The 16664-nt window shown below is 41.5% G+C and overlaps 1 protein-coding gene across 1 annotated transcript in view; it reads right to left on the reverse strand.

Annotated features, from left to right (window-relative positions):
• Positions 1 to 7834, reverse strand: part of TRIM36 (tripartite motif containing 36) — a 10003-nt gene extending 2169 nt beyond the window's left edge. Inside the window, exons 1-7 of the mRNA XM_009321094.1 lie at positions 7676 to 7834; positions 4322 to 4468; positions 3118 to 3213; positions 1932 to 2185; positions 1173 to 1297; positions 345 to 638; positions 1 to 40 (exon numbers count right to left, since the gene is read on the reverse strand). The exon at positions 1 to 40 is cut by the window's left edge and continues 20 nt beyond it. Of these exons, the coding sequence (XP_009319369.1) occupies positions 1 to 40; positions 345 to 638; positions 1173 to 1297; positions 1932 to 2185; positions 3118 to 3213; positions 4322 to 4468; positions 7676 to 7834 (1115 nt within the window). The remainder of the gene's footprint in view (positions 41 to 344; positions 639 to 1172; positions 1298 to 1931; positions 2186 to 3117; positions 3214 to 4321; positions 4469 to 7675) is intronic.
• Between the last annotated feature and the right edge of the window lie 8830 nt (positions 7835 to 16664).

Below are 16664 nucleotides of genomic sequence, written 5' to 3' on the forward strand. Positions count from 1 at the left end.
CTGTTGTACCCACATTTGTCATCAAAAAGAAAACTGAAAACTGAAAAACAGTATCCCAAAAAATTCCTTCTTAGTTAAGTATTTGACTGTCTGTGCTTATAAACTGCATTTTAACTCACACTGGCATTAGAATTTCTCACTTTTAAAGGCTACCAGGAATGTCACGCAAGCTAACAGAGTCTCGGTATGCTACCTACTTAACCTATTTGTTAACAGTGCTTCTAAACATTTATGCAACCAGTAACAGTATAGTAGCAGTCTGGGAGCTACTGGAAACCACCTACAGCTCTTAAACACCGACAGACACAGATCCAGCACCTTATGGATATAAGAAAACCCAATACCTGGAGCTGGAGGCGTACGCAAAATAACTTCTCGGCTCCAAGGGCTACAGATGGACCCTTTATATCCTCGAACTCTAAAGGCATAGCTGCTGTCATCATCAAGATCAGATATTACTTTGCTCTTGCTGCAAACTTCGATCTCCTGCCATGTCGCACTCTCCTCTCCTCTGTTAAGCTTATGATACTCAAGAACATAGGTATCAGCCAAGTCTGTCTTCCCAGGGCATTCCCAACTGATCAGAGCTTTGTTGTACATTCTGCTCTGCTCTTCATTGATTTCTGGTATTTCTAGACCTGGAATGCCAGAGATTCAGGAGAAAAAAAACTCAAATTTAGATACACGTTGTTTTAGAATTAACCATACAAGCCCTTTGTTGAGTGGCTATAGCACAGTGTCTCTGTGTGTGGGGGGAAATCTGACTCACTCAGTTAAAGAGGGGAGATGAGGATGGTTCATGCACTTAAATCAATCCCTTACTTTCTGTTTTTACTTTGAAAGTTGTATTATTTATTTTTGCTAGCAGCTAAAAAACGTATAAAAGTCTATTCTTTCTGACATGCAACAAAAAGCTTCCAGGAAGACCTAGGATTACTTAACTACAAAATTTTGGAAGCCAATGTAAATTGGAACTGAATGCGATGGCATCTTAGCTTCTTTATCAAAGCTGAAGCTAGCATTGCTGCCAGGTAATGCCTGTAGATCAGAGGCAGAAGGGACAATGCAAGTCACAAGACTGAGTTCTGCAACTGCAGCCCTAAGTTTTGCCTCTTTCCAGAGAAGCCCTTAAAGCCATAACTCAAGAAAGACCTGATGCTCTCGCAATTTACCATTGGAATGGAAGGACAAGTCACCAAGGATCTCTTCTTGCTTGGCTATGTCCACCACAAAGTCTTCAAAAGTAGTTTCAGCTGCTGGCCTGAAGCTCTTCAGGGACTCAGTAGCTTTTTGGATTCTGAAAGCACAGAAGCAGAGGGATGGCAGAAGAGAGAAGAGGGAATTCACATGTGTGCATTCCTTAAAGTAAAAATGCTAGTTTTTGCTTTAAAAAAAGTTGTTTTCACACACTTACTGCTGTCTCCCAGGAATTTCTGTCTCTCTAGACAGAATTCAAATGCAAAATTTAAAGGCCTTTTGTACATCACTGTAAAGATAAAGTTCAGCTGGCAGAGCATTTTCACAATTTGGGGCATTATGTTAAAAGAACAAAATAGGTGTGAAGCGCTAATGGAGAACAACTATTAAGATCAAAGAGTTTAAAGCCAGAAGAGACCTGTTAGATTAACTTGCAAATACTCGATACAATCTCTAAGCAAAGGAATGTGTCAGTGAGCTGAATGGGCTACCCTTCCACTGCAGTCCTACTGAACAAGGCCAGGCGTTGTCGAAGGGCAGAGCCCCTCCTGTGTACTGTTTCCTAACACACACTGCAACGTAGTAATTTCTACTGAATGGTACTGGGACCATCTCTGAGCCTCTGCAATACAAGGTACTGCATTCAGTACTTTGCTCTCGGGTGTCAGAAGAATATGACTGAACAGACATTCTGGAACAGTACCTGTACCTCAAACAGAAGATAATTAAGATACCTGACATGAAGTTGTTTTGCTGTTTGAACAAAACAAGACGGATCAGTTTCTTTAAGCACTTCTTGAGCATATCCTACAAGGCCATTATTTTCCAGGAGCCCTTGATATTCTTCTGCTTGCATTTGCAATTTTTCCAGCCTTAAATTCTTAGAAGCTTCAATTGCCCTAAGAGCTGCAGATTTCTTCTCTTCCAGGACATGAGATAATTTATCAAAACTGTGAGATGCTTCTTCTTTAGCTCTTTCACTGTTGCACTAGGAGGGATGAAAAGACATTTTAGACAGATTCCACTGCATTGTGGCTGTGTACAGAAACATACTTAAGGTTGTTGAAGACATCAGAGCAATCTAGTCATCAGTTTGACAGACAAGACTAATGAGCTTTGTTATGCTCTTCAGCACTGAAAATACGATCAACACTGCACCCAAGCTAGTAAGTGTTTACCATCTTAACACAGAGAATGAAGAGCAGAAAAGTATTCCTCTGATTATGTCTTGAGTTATGCAGGGCATTTGTCCAAACAACCCATGGAAAAGCACTATAAAAGCAGGTCAGTCTTTGAAGTCTTCATGCCCAAGCGCTAGATGCTCTTCCATCTTCCCCAGTCACCCTGAACCACAGGGCTCCAGCACAGTTTCTTACATATGCTCTCAGAACCGTAGTGCCATCTCTGACTAGTACCCTGGATGAAAGGAACTACAAAGCATGGAGACAGTCCGTATCAAGATACAGGCAGGGCCAGGAGCTCCTGCAATTTCTGTCATGACATTTTTCAGCTTGTATGTGAGCATGCCGCCAGCTCAGAGCCTTCTGCAGGGAGATCTTGCCCTTAATTCTGACTTTACTGCAACATCCTCAAGGTAAACAGACAGCGTACATTGTGCAGCACCATTAATACACAAGAGCTGTAAGTCTAACCCACCTCTCTTTGGTTAATGTATCAAATAAGCTTTATTTCAATTAAATTTACAGCAGCACGCAAAACTTAACTTCCCTCTGTATGTTGCCCAAATTTCCCACGCTGTCAGGACTATGTCTTACCGTGTGCTATTCAGGCCTAACACAAACTGCACAGATATTGTTTTACTGGCTAACTGAAAAAAATGAAAGGATTTGAAATGCTTCACTGAAAACAGTTCGAGTCCCTGCAAGGGCCATCTGCAGACAACCTGCAAGCCACTCTTACCTCTGTTTCTTTCAGCAGCAGATCCAGCTGTGTGATGTGAGCTTTTACCTGGCTCTCCTTACTGATGAGGTACTCAATATCTTTTGAAAGCTTCTCCTGTTAAAATAAAACAGCAAGCTGGCAGAATAAGGGTATCCCACCCAAACTGACAGCCAGTGCAGGCAGGTCATCCAGCTAGTGCTCGGTTTATCTAGTTACAAGGACAACAGCCTGCCACTAGTTACGAACAGCAACCCTGTGGAGAACTGCTCGGTGATCTGCGATGACTGTACAGGGACGTCAGGCCACTGGTGTAAGCAGGACTGGGGGCACAGCCTCTAAGGACAAGTGGTAACAGCCTCAGCTGGCTCATTCCTCCCCAGCCACAGGAGTCACCCTCTCCTAGGCTAGGAACATGAGGCTTCAGGATGTTACTGAAACTTACAGAAAAGCCTTGTTAGTTATTAACTCATTTGTAGTAAGATTTGCTAGAAAAATGAGTGGTTCAAAGCATGAACTTATGAGTGTCTCTGCACTTCCTTAGTTGCAAGAGTTAACAGCTGTACAGGAAAATCTTGCAAACAGGCGAGGAGGCCAAAGAGCACAAGGCAGGCTGGTCTGGTCTTTTTTTTTTTTTATTGTTGTTGTTGTTGTTTTTTTTTCCCCTCTGTGAGGAAGAGAGGAAGAAAAGGAAGAAGAGGAGGTAGCAGCAGCCATCATTCTTTAATAACAAAGCAATGTTTGCAAGTCTTCGCTGTTGTACTGTGCTTAAGGAATTAACAGCTATGCAACTTCAGAAACATACAAGGTCCCAACAGATACTTCAGATGCAGATTTTTCAGGAGTGCTTCTAAAGTATCAGCTAACCCAAGCCACAAGGACACTTATCTGAACATCCAGGGGTAAAAGCTAGACTGTAAAGTATTAACTGCTTAAACCTTTTGCATTGGTCAGTACTGCTGTACAGTTGCCTAAATTAAGGTGTAAGCACTTTTAAGGGGTTATGTTTCAAGCCTCATAGAAAATATAGTTTAGTTTCTCAGACATGCGCTATGTCACACTAATATATACATTAACAGATGTTGCACAACAGCATGCCTCATGACTAAGTTCAGTGTCCTTTACACACACCCCCTGGCTTCCTGCCAGAGGGAGTTTGCCCTTACACCAGAAGCTCAGTACTCTTCTGCTTCCTCAGGCCAGGTCCAACAATATTTACTTTTACCTTAAGGGTTTTGTAGGCAGTGCTCATGGTTGTTACTCTGTGGTTTGCATGACATCCACCCAGTTTACAAAGATGACAAACAGGCCTTCTGCAGATTTCACAGTACATGTTTACCCTCTCCATTTCATGTTCTGGACACATCAAAATCTGAAAAAAAAAAAAAAAAGAGAGAGAGCAAAGAGAATGCAGATGTACTTCCAAAAACTGAGGCGCTCAACAAACCATCAGAACACTCAATCATCCCACAGCAGCATCTGATTCCATGGGTGGATTTTATATATACAGTTTATCTTCCACCTTTTATATTTGTCCATGCCAGTGAAAGCCAGCAGATGACCACACACAGTTTCATGAGATTTACAGTGAGTAAACCTGTAGAAATGTCTGTGTACACATCACATCCCTCCAAACTGCAATCAACTGTTTTGCTAATCCCTGAAGTTGTTTGCATGCCTCAAGCTCCCTACACTCCAGTTCAGAACTGTAAATTCAATACATAACACACCCACCCTGTTAAATTTAACCGTGTCCATGCCAGCATCTCAGCTCTCTCTTGAAATGGCTATGAACTGTTTCTTAAAGCAAGAGTTGACATAATACTGTAATGATTTAAGTCTAAGCTAGACTGGGATCAGCCACATAGCTCTTGGAGCAACAAACAAAATGCAGCCGCCACCACCAGTCAGTGTCAGTTTAAAGACAAAAGACTCCAGTGTTTCAATTTTTCTGTCTGACTCCAATTACAAGTTGTTCACGCTGAGTGCTAATTCCAGTATCAGCTTAAAGAGCAGCTCAGTTCGCTAAAAATCATCTTTCAAAAACCGAATATCTTGAAATAACTGCTTGAAGAGGAAAAAAAAGTGCTGCTCAACTCCAAGCTCAAGCAACAGATAAAACCATCTAAAGCGGGGGGAGGGGGGAAGTGGTGGTCTTAAAAACCAAAAATCCTTTGCCTCATTCCAGAGCGCTGAAAGACAACATTTGTGTCCGTCTACTCCATGTTACCAGAGAAGAGCTCTTGAGAAAGCTTTTCAGTTTCATGTCAAGGAGAAGAACAAGACAGCAGTGCCAATAGTCAAGCTTTAAAAGTATCATCTTTTAACACACACACACACACACAAGGACAGGAAAGGGCACCAAAATAGAAAATTGTGAGTAGCATAAATATGGACACACATCTCTGAAACCAACTCTCAAGCCCCAAATGTTATCTTAGGCTACGGTGAAAAGGCCAAAGACACCAGTCTCACTAGCGTCTTGGTACATAAGACTGTCATTAAGCAGAATATGCGATAACCTATCCCTTTGTCATCAACTGCTGGATAAAAAAACCAACAAAGCAAAACAAAACAAAACAAACTTTCAGGAAAATCAAATGTGCAGGCAGACATCTCCAAAAACTGCAGTCACGCTGTTAGTCTGTGGAAGTAATTTTTCCACAGAAGTGCATTGTCACACCTAACAGAAACCACGTATTTTTATTCATCTCCTTGTATAAGCAAGAATTACAGCCTGCAAGCTAGAGATGGAAGAGGTCAGCAGACTACCTTGTCTAGTTGTCTCAAAATTCAAGAACAATCAGCCCAGTATGTGCTTTTCCCATCCCCACCACACACATTACAACGTGCTCTCCAGTCTGGTTGTAAATTAAAGTGATGACTGGGAACATTGTTTAGGAGACCAGCAAATACTGCATGCATTCAGTTCAGGTCTTAACAATGCAGTGCAATGAAAAATGCACTTTCTTTATATTAAGCTCAAACAGTCCTCAAAAAAGTCTCTATAATAGCACAGTAAAGATCAGTTTACTGTTGTTGCGAAGTTTTTCTACAAAGTAGATGTATCTATAGTTGATTTAGCTATACTATGTTTTTCTCTCTTTTTTTTTTCCTTTTTTAATCAGTACATCTGTCTTCACATATAATTTAAAAAAGCTAAATCCCACACACATGCAAACGCTTGATACATCAAGGTCAGGATGATCTAAACCACTTCACTGCCTTTTGCTCTGCTTCAACAGAATTCAGCTACTGACTTTTAAACCCAAATCCGGTCTGCATCTAGTATAACAACACATGGTACCTTTAAGAGTACACAAGGATCACAAGATGCTTTTGGTATTTTTAAGTAGCAACGCTGCAACAGTGAGGGTTTAGATACCATAGAAGCAAAGTTTTTAAGGAGCTGTACAGCATTTTACACCAAGAGCTGGAAGACAGCATGCAAACTTTTACCTTACTTGTTTATCCAATAAAAGGACATTTCACAAAGACAGCTGTGTGCTAGCGCATTTTAAAGCACATCGCATGTGCTTGTTCTTAACCAGAATGAATGTGTTAGACTCAAGAAAAATGGCACTAAGTGGACTTCTGGATGTTCACTATCTGCCAGGCTGCTAACTTTTGAGGCTCATTTTTCCAGCCTCAGAAAGAGGGTACACCACCAGCCAAAAGCTTCTTATGCATTGCGTATTAATCAAATCTACTTAATTTAATCAAAATTAATCAGGTCTCCTTGAACATCAACATTTCCAATATCTGTTGGACCTCCCAGCGAGGTCACCAGCCGCAGGGACGCAGCAAGTGCTGGGACATTAAGACCTATTATGGTCCTTTGTTAGAGAGATGGCAGCTGTGACAATTCCTCCCGTCGTGTCACTGAAATTCATTAAGACACTGCCATGTTCTGCAGCATGCTTAGCAGGAAAAACAAAGGTAACAGCACTTTGCAATCACTCTGTTTTGTCTGAATGCAGCAGCAGCAGCCGCGTAAGGTAGAAAACTTGCCGTTACATTTTTCTCTTCTGCTATAGCTAAAAAAATAATACAGTGTAATAACAACAGAGACCTGAACTCCACCATTTGCTATTGCTAGATGCAAGGAAGGAGGAGAGAAAGAAGATGCTTTGTGACGGATCAAGTTCAGGCACAAAACATCCAAAGGCAACCTGCCCTAAGGGGGTTGGGGGGAGGTCAGTTGTGTTGGGTTTTTTGAGTTTAACACACAGGCATCCTCCTTGACCCAGCTTCTAGAGAAAAGCACTGCCATTCCAGATGTTTAAGTTCATTAAGTCTTACCAAAAAAAAAAAAAAAAGACCCAAATCACAAATAACACAATCCATTCCCCGAAGTAAAAAATCTTTATACAATCCCCTTCAAATACATTCTCAATGTCCTCTTCAGTGACAACCACTTCAGCATCAACAAGAACAAAAGCTTATAGTTCACTCAATAAATAACAGCAATAGTCAATAAAGCAACAACAGTCCTAAAAAGCAAATATTGTTGCACAGATATGTCTGAAGCTGTATGCAAATGCTGCAACCCAAATTCTGTAAGATAAGATATACTTACCTTGGGTCTGAAGTTGGTGGTTGGTCCTACATACTCATGCTGGGCTTTCACCGTTCCCCATGGATGGTGTATTTTGAAACATTCATTGCAATAGCTTGCACTGCAGTCCATGCAGCTCTTTGTGGACTCTTGAGGTGGAGGTTTGCAGAAATCGCACATAATAGCTATGGCTGCCCTGGCTGCTTGCCTGTATCTTTCCACAATAGTTTCCAAAGTAAAGTTGCGAAATAAGCCATTGATGCCACGTTCTCCAAGATCAATATCCCGCTGGCAACCCGGACAAGGAAATAGACTTGATCTAGGAGTCAGTGAATTGCGTTTTCTGCCTGTGTAGACACCAAATCCTGATTTAGGAAGAGCATAAACAGAAAAGGTTTAGATTTCAAAGGGAGAAGCACAGAAATTTATGAACCAATTCCAAACCATCGTAGCACATCGTATACCAATTCATATGTAGTCTGCCAAGCCAAAGAGAATACATTTGCCATGACAAGTCTGAGTCCAGGGGGACATTACAAACTACTACTCTAAAACTTAATTCTATATTAATATGAATTTAGCTGTTCCAATCCTATCTTCTTCATCTAGTTTTGGATGCACTCAAGCTGCAGCGTTCCGAAACACTAAACACAAAACCTTCCGGAAACCAGTTGGTTTTAGGCTAACTGGCTGCCCATATAGAGAGCAACAGCTTCATAACATACTGAAGTGAAAGATGCTTATTCCCACAGTGAGACTAGTTATTCCCAGACAAATATAGCCAACTTCAAGCTCCTTGAAGTTTCCTTTGGCTGAGTCAAACTTATCTGGCTCATCCCAAGAGGCATCAGAAAAAAAATAAGGAGGAAACCAAGAGAACTAGATATTACCAGTATGAAATCTCAGCCAAATCATTTAGTCAAAATATGCAGAGGCTGACTTGGCCCTTGCTGGACAGCCTTGATAAAGGAGGGCTGCTAAAGCAAGCCCCGCACACCGAAGGGCATGCTGACATGGTTATGTCTGCGAGATTCCTCTACCCTGAACTGTGGAACCACAGATCTGCACGGCTACACAGGGTACGTCTCTCTCTCTTCATTTCAAAAGGGGACAGCAGAGAAGCTGTACTCCTACCAAACAGCTACACACAAATTTCCCCTTCTCTCCAAAATGAAGTGGCTCAAGTAAAGCCACAAGCCTAAGGAGCCTTTGGACCCTGTTCAAGGGGATGGCTCCCACAGACCCAAAAGCTATTTACAGGGTAACGTTCTTGAGGCTATCAAACAGGGAGTGCATGCCCACATCTCACTCATGAACCCACAGGGCACAACTGTCAAAAAGCAGTCCTTTACGTATTTCTGAAGCAGGCAGTGTTTAGGCTTAACATGTATCCTCTCAGCTTCCCCTTACAAAGAAACAAAAAAACATCCCCTGTATCTGAAGCGTGGTTTTAAGATCCCTTTGAGAGGACTGCATGTTGGTAAAACTAACGAATTTGTAAATGGAGGTATGACTTAAAGCTGAATTCTTAGTGTTGAAATTGGTTCTTCTTCAGAAAGGGAAATTTGTTCTCATCTGTATTTAGTCAGTATCTTCCCATCAGAAATGCTGATTCATTTCTTTTTGAAGTGTCCTTTGATGCTATCCAAAAGACACTTGCCTTGTGCCACTCTCCTGTGGCTGCTTCACCCAACAATCCAAAACCTCCCTTCCTACCATGATCTTTCCAGTCTCTTTAAAAAGACCAAACACTTCTATAAGGAACTAGTTCCTTTAAACATCTTTGAAATGTGCCCCATGGTAGCTATCCATGACTGTCAGCTAAGAAGCCACAACCAGAGCATGAGTAAGTGTGTACAAGCTGGCAGTCTCAAACTCAGCTGGTCTCATGCCCTTATGTACGTTCTGAGCAGAACAACTAAACTGCATTTACAGAACAGTATGGGTGACACAAAGCACCAGTATACAACTCTCTGGCTAAGGGAAGCAGAGAATTTTTTTTTTTATTATTTTTTTTAGTACTTAACTTGAAGTGAATTAATTACGCAAACTGCACATCCTGCAGTACACCTCTAACTTGGCATACACAGCAACACACACATGCAAGGCACAGCAACAGCAGTGAAAGACAAACTGTATTTCCAATATATGCTCCAAGTTCCACACAGGAACACGGAGAGATCTTCTACACAGACTTCTACAATGGCCTAAACAAAAAGATGATTTCACATGCAGTGCCATGCAGTCAACAGCTACAGAAAGAGATGTGGAGTACTTACATTTGCTAAAACTAAGAAAATAATGATACAGTGTCGTATGTACAGGGACCGCCTACAAGCAGTATGCTATAGCAGAGAGCAAGCAATGACAAAGCAAGATAACAAGAAAAAAAAACATGGTGCAGTGGTCAAGTTTAAAAATACAATCTGAAATTCGTATCCGGTAGCATGCTTTTGAAGTCTGGCCCAAGCGGCTCAAATGTGGAAGGGGTGTTTGTTTAACTCAAAGGTGAGTTCAGCTGCATCCCAATGGAGGCCTTTCATTCTGCCCACGGTGGACCGAAACGAGACCGTCATCACGAGCCATGCTCTGTGAAGACTGGTGACACTCTTCTTACGGAAAGCAATCTGGTATCAAGGAAGTCCTGCACACCTTCAGATGTCTCATCCCTTTTCATGGACAGCACTCTAAGAGCCTCGGGTTGTATTTTTTCCTGTTTTAAACCCCAGAAGTTTACTTGCTAAGATTCTTGGCATGCTCTGCCACTTCAATACTTAAAGTATGGAAACATTCTCTTTTTGCCTAGCGATTGTTAAAGTATTAACATGCAGTAAGAATCAGTCTGCCTTCTGCTTATAGGGTTTCTACACTCATATTTTAAAAAGAAAGCATTGATGAAGTGATAAATTACTTGGAGCATTATCTTTCCTACCTGTCTTGTGTTCAGTTTGCTAAAACTGAATTCTGCTTATATAAAAAAAAAAAAAACACAAAAAACCAGAGCAGCAAAAAACATGGATTTTGTAGTCATATTAGATGTGCGGCTCAGAGAAACTTAGGTTCTCCCCGTATTCTCTTTTACACTTTGCCAATCCAGTTTACAACAAACAAGTATGAATTTGTGAAATATTAGGAATCATCACAAGAAATTTTCCACTGTGGTCTGTAAACAGACCACTCCACTTGCAATGAATAGCTCAATCAATAACTAAAAAATTTGCACAACACATGCTCGTGCTCAGACTCCAAACTCACAAATAATAGGATACAGATTGCAAAGACTCAAGTCAAAGAGCAATCTTAAGTATGTCTTTTAAAGACAATGTTCTCTTCCCAAGGAGAGGTACCAACACTTAAAATGTTGAAAAGCCCAACCTGCAGCTGATGGTTTGCAAAGGGATAAGACATCTTAAAGATAAAATTGTGTTTTCCAAGTAAACAGTATCACCAGAATTCTACGGTTATGGAAGACATGGAGGTTAAATGTGTGAGAGTTTAAAAAAATAAAGATTTTAAAAGTCAACTGGATTCTCATAAAGTTTTGGTTTTTTTTTTTTTTTTAAATATATTGCCACCCCCCAAACTCAGTTAATGCTTTTGGACGGATTTTTAGGAAGAAAGAAAAGAAAAAAAAGGTGCAAGAAGTCAGTAGCTACAAAATGTTATTTTCAAATACTTTAATCCTCCCCAAATCAAGGGTGCTTTCTGCAAAAAGAGCAGATAAGGACAGCTTTCCAAGAGTTCTGACGGTGTCCTATGGTATCTTTGTTTTATGACACTTTCAGTCTTCAACTGAGGCAATTTAAACTTCCCCTTCTGATTAGCTGCTTTGTCCTCCACTGAGTGTGAAATTCAGATTTGTGTTTAGCTCAGTTTGTGTCTTTCTTGAAGGACACAATATTTCTATGGATTGCTCATGTGCCTGCCAATTTTATGGCAACATGGAGCTTTGGGGTTTTTTTTTCTGTTTTTGACAAAGCATCACATCAAAACCAGCAATATTTATGTTAACAAGCCCACACAGTGGCTGAGATGCTCAGACTAGCTGTGTTTTGGAAATTAGATGTACTTAAAACAGAGGCACTGTCTATCCTTCAGCCTGGCTGTGTCGCTAAGCATGCCAAACATCACAAGTGTATCGACTTAAAAAACTTGGTTTTCCTTATACATTCATGTGCTGTGCTAAATTGCCAGATCCAGACCTACCCACTCAGATTAACATGGTGTAAATTTCAATCTGCTTCTTTATCAAATTAAGAGCGCTCAGATACAATGAAGAACCTATATTACCTTCCATTTAAAAGCAATGGCCAACCATGACCTCTAAATGTTACAAAGATCAATCTAGTAATTACACTTCACTACCAGTAAGACAGCAGTTTTACTGAAACTTGAGCATGTGAACTCTTGAAAATTAAAAAGCATGGGGTGAGGGGGGGCAACTGTTGGGTTTTTATTTTAAAGGGAAGAGAGAACGTGCATTTTTGCACCAATCAATGTATGTTCAGTCAGGCATACACACAAGAAAAAAAAAAAATAATCCAACCCTTAACTGAATTCCAGTCCAGTTGACCTTTAAGTCAGTGTTAAACAGAATGAAAAGCTTTCCTTATAGAAGTCCTTTGCTGTACCTTTGCTCACTGCAAAAGCCATTTTGTGGACTTGACCACTGACAAAAAGCTATATGCTAACCAACAATATTTAACTCGAGATCTAAATGCTAGACTATCTCTAGCCAATACAAGAAGTGAAGTATTTCTACCTCTCCACCCAAAAGACCTCCTCTGTGAGGCTGCGAACAATGAACAGAAAGCTGTTTAGAAATCAAAAAACAAGATATACCATTGGTTTACAATGGTTCAAATGAAAAGCATCAACTGTTTTCTCTCCTGTGGCTGATAAACTACTGCAGGGCTGAAAGGCAAGAATGTTTAATTTCTCAGCACATGAAACAACTGTACTATTTAAACAGAACATAAAAAGGGAGAAAGAAGATATTTGGGGGGTGGGGAGGCACAGGGAGAGATATTTCAAACATTCAGTTTCTGCATCGTCCATCAGTGCTGCACAAATGTCAACATAACGACATCACATGCTTTACTCTAATTACACCAACATTGTAATTACACTAACACTACAGATATGGATTAGCAATAATAAATATCATTTATTTTCATTTTATATGCAACATAATTTTTCTTAATCAAAAATTACTTTATAGACAACATAAACAGTGGGGTTTTTTTAAACCAACACATTAGATTTTAAGAAGCACACATACTCCATTTCAAGTGAAAAATTAGGAGTTCTACTGGTTCCGGCCTTTTTACATTAAGATAAATTGTACTTGTAAATGCAAGCTCTGAATGCACAACAAATATAGAACATGCACCAGTTCCTTCTGGCACCTCAAGAATTTAAATGCCAAAATCATTTTAAATAGATGATACCCCTCATGGAGATAGCACGGATTCCTTAAGTGAAAAAAAGAAAAAGAAAAAACCCTCAGTGGGAGGAAGGTGTTATATACATTTTCAAATATAACAATAACGTCTTGACAGTGACATGCCCTGCACGAGCCTACCTGAAATTCTAGTGGGTTTTTTGTTATACACGTGAGGCCCCACTTTGCATGTTTTCTTGTACGTTTTCACTCTTATGGAGCTGTTTTATTAGAAATTCCCCTAAGGACCACAAAACGAATTAGGCAAGGCAATGCACAGTATGGGTACTTCAGATGCAGGACGAGAATTGTACAAATGTAAGTTGCAAGCTGGTTGAACATCACTGATACCAAACGTCTGAGAGCAAATCTCACACCCCACATCGCAATGGAGCTGTAACGCCTGTAATATTAGAAGCAAAGACAGTACAACCTGAATGTCCAAATGTATTCCTTAAAGCTCCCATTTCCATATGCTTTTCATCTTGCAAATTTGAACTGTCTGAGACGGTAATTTTCTTGTGATGTGCATCTGCCCAACGCTCTTTGGGGGGAAGGGGCGGAAGCCCATTATTTCCAAGTCTCAACACTATCTTGCTACTCATCAAACAGGTATGAAGTCTTCAGGAAAGCATTCACCTCCCTCTACTAGCACGTCAGATGAGGAGATAACACACATAACTTCCCATCAGTTTGCTGGGATGGTGGCAGACTACGGCAGATTTAAAGATTACAACCCCTGCAACAACTTGTGTGCATGTATCTCAGGGGGGCAGGAGTACCAAGAACAGGTCTTTCTTGCCCTGTCGTTAAGGGCATCACGAAGCAGTAATGCTAAACCTTGCGAGAAGGGCAGCCAACAACTATGACGGCACTGCGAACTGAACTCTGCAAATCTAGTTGTAATTAAATGTCAGGTTCCCAAGGGAGCTCTGCCTCCTCCCTGCACAGGGCGGACTGTACCACAGTACCGTGTGTGGGCCGCATCATGCTAGATCACTGTTTCTACTGCCCAACGGAGAGCAAGCTGGAGGGCAGCTTTTGATGGGAGATAAAGGATTACCTCCTTGCTTACGCTGGTAAAGGCAGCGTGGGAGGGCTGCTCCCCACGCACAGCCTGTCCGATACTCCCACGCTTCACAAGCCACAGTTTTCACAGGGGGAGGTCAGGTCGCCCGCGGTGCGTCCACCACTCCCTAGGCACCCAACCTGGCGCTCTGATGTCCGGGTTGTAAAAACATAAAGCGGACAGCTGCAGTGGAAACCAGTGACCGCTTCAGTCCATGCATGCAATGCCATGCCAGAACATTATATTTACTGAGGAAAAGAGGGAATAGACTTGGATTTGGGAGAAGGCAGTCCCTAGCGGGCTCTCTGCATTCAAATTTCACGTAACACTGCAGATAGAGTGGGCTTAGAAAGCAGCTGAAGTGTATGTACATAGAGCTAAGCAGTGACGGTGGGGCTGTGCACCCCATATCAAGAAAACAGGACTGTAATGAAGATAACTAGCCATTTGGTTTGAGGACTCCCTCAAGTCACGTAAGCCTCAACCAGCCAAGCTACAGCTCCTTCATCAAACTGATTTGAAAGAGTACCAGTACTAACAACTCAGGAGTTGTTTAAAAGAAGCGGGTAAAATAAAACATTTGTACTTTGAAAACTGGGAAGGGGAGGATGAATGTTAGTAACATATGAAATGCCAGATATAGCTTTAGGGTTTGTCTTGTGGGTGACTCTTCCAAGAGCATGGCAGACTGTGGTTTTTAAAGTGGACAATTATGTCAGAAGGAAGCCTAAAAGCCAAGATGAGGTTTCTTTCAAGACGTATAACATGCACGAAGTACTTTCGATGTATCTGTGTAAAAACAGATCAACTCATCTGTGGATTACACAGATAGCTGTAAGAATCTTTCTAGTGTGATATCACAAAGAGCATGAAGAGTCCTACAGCTAAGTGCTCCTTAAAGCTTCAAGCAGACCACACTGAAAGAGGCTGTTAGCACAGTCTTCTTACAGGCATCTGTCCCCCAATTTGGCACAGTACAATGATCATCATCTATGGAAAACGATTTATTGTAAGCATAATGAAATGCGTAGGACAAAACTATCATTTGCAAAGTCTGCAGAGGCTCAGAAGGAAGTTGGAACTACTGAATTTAGGCTGGCCAAAACCTGAGAGAACCACCTCAACAGTACTCCTGACAGGCAATAAAATTGCTGAAATCTACATCTCGATGCTATTGAACACGAGGCTATTGCATCTCAATGTAACTGAAATACAGGAATAAACAAACACAATAGTTACAAAGATTTACAGGATGCCACAAAGGCAAATCTATTATATATGAAATAAAGTGCATCATCCCTAACAATATTCCCATTTTTCTTGTCACAGAATGAACAAGACTTGCACTATCCCCAAGTCACCTCTTTAACTGCGTCAGGAGTACTGGGAAGACGTTTTACCAATGCAGATACCATTCAGCTCAAGTCAGTTAAATACATAAAATTAGGAAAACGCTCAAAAATTCTGATACGTACCTGATCTACTAATCCTGTCAATTCTGTCCATGCTGGAAGAAGAGATTTTAATTCGAGGGCTACCCGGATTAGAGGATTCAGAGCCTCCATCAGCAAAAGAGTCTTCAAATGCAAAGAGTATTTCTTTCACACATTTGTGACAGACATTGTGCTGGCAAGGAAGGATCAGTGGATGGGTAAATAACTCCTTGCATGCTGGGCAGATGAGCTCTCTTTCAATACCCTTAATGGTAACCTTCATGACAGAAAGAGGGAAAGACAAGTGTGAGCACAGAGAACGTGAGCCAGCAAGACTTAACTGCACAGCTGTATGTCTGTATGTCACCAAACCCCAGCTCTGCAGAATAATCGTTGCACACAGTTTTAGCCGGTTTGAGGCACCCCTCTGGTTAACGCTGCGAACAAATCTCAATTAACATTTATGAAAGCACTGACAACGTTCATTTCAACCGAAATGAACACTGCCACTAGGCAAACTCAGTTCATCCTTAGGTCATGTCTGCATTGCAGGGGAGGAAAGGAGAGGAGGGGAGTAGCCTTAATTCCGCTTAAGGACCTAGCGAAACGAAAGCAACCATACTTCTTAACAATAGGAATCTATACGTTTAACTCGGTTTGCTCGCTTGCTTTTCGAGGGGAGAAAAAAGAAATTAAGTGTCAGACTGGTTAAACAACAGGCTTTCCTGCCCTGTAATTCACATGTAAGGACCGAAACTGCCTCGACTTCATTAGGCTAATAGTCCGAGTCAGGAGCGTTATTTATTTATTTACCGCACAAAGAGCAGCCCGTGGATCTGTGCAGCTCTTCAGCGATTTAATGACCCAACCCCCATCTGGCACCGCGCTCCGAGGCCGGAGTATCTGCTGGGAAAGCCCACGGCGAGCGAAACCCCAGCGAAGCATCAAGTGGCGAGCGCAGACACCGCCTGCACAGCGCCCGCTCACCCCCTCTTGGGTTTTCACCGTTCAGCCCGCCAGGAGATCAGACCGCTTTTATTTCTGTGCCCCCGGCAGCGCTTCCCC

The sequence above is a fragment of the Pygoscelis adeliae genome, unplaced genomic scaffold, assembly GCF_000699105.1.
Source record: "Pygoscelis adeliae isolate BGI_AS28 unplaced genomic scaffold, ASM69910v1 Scaffold83, whole genome shotgun sequence".
NCBI classification, from domain to species: domain Eukaryota; kingdom Metazoa; phylum Chordata; class Aves; order Sphenisciformes; family Spheniscidae; genus Pygoscelis; species Pygoscelis adeliae.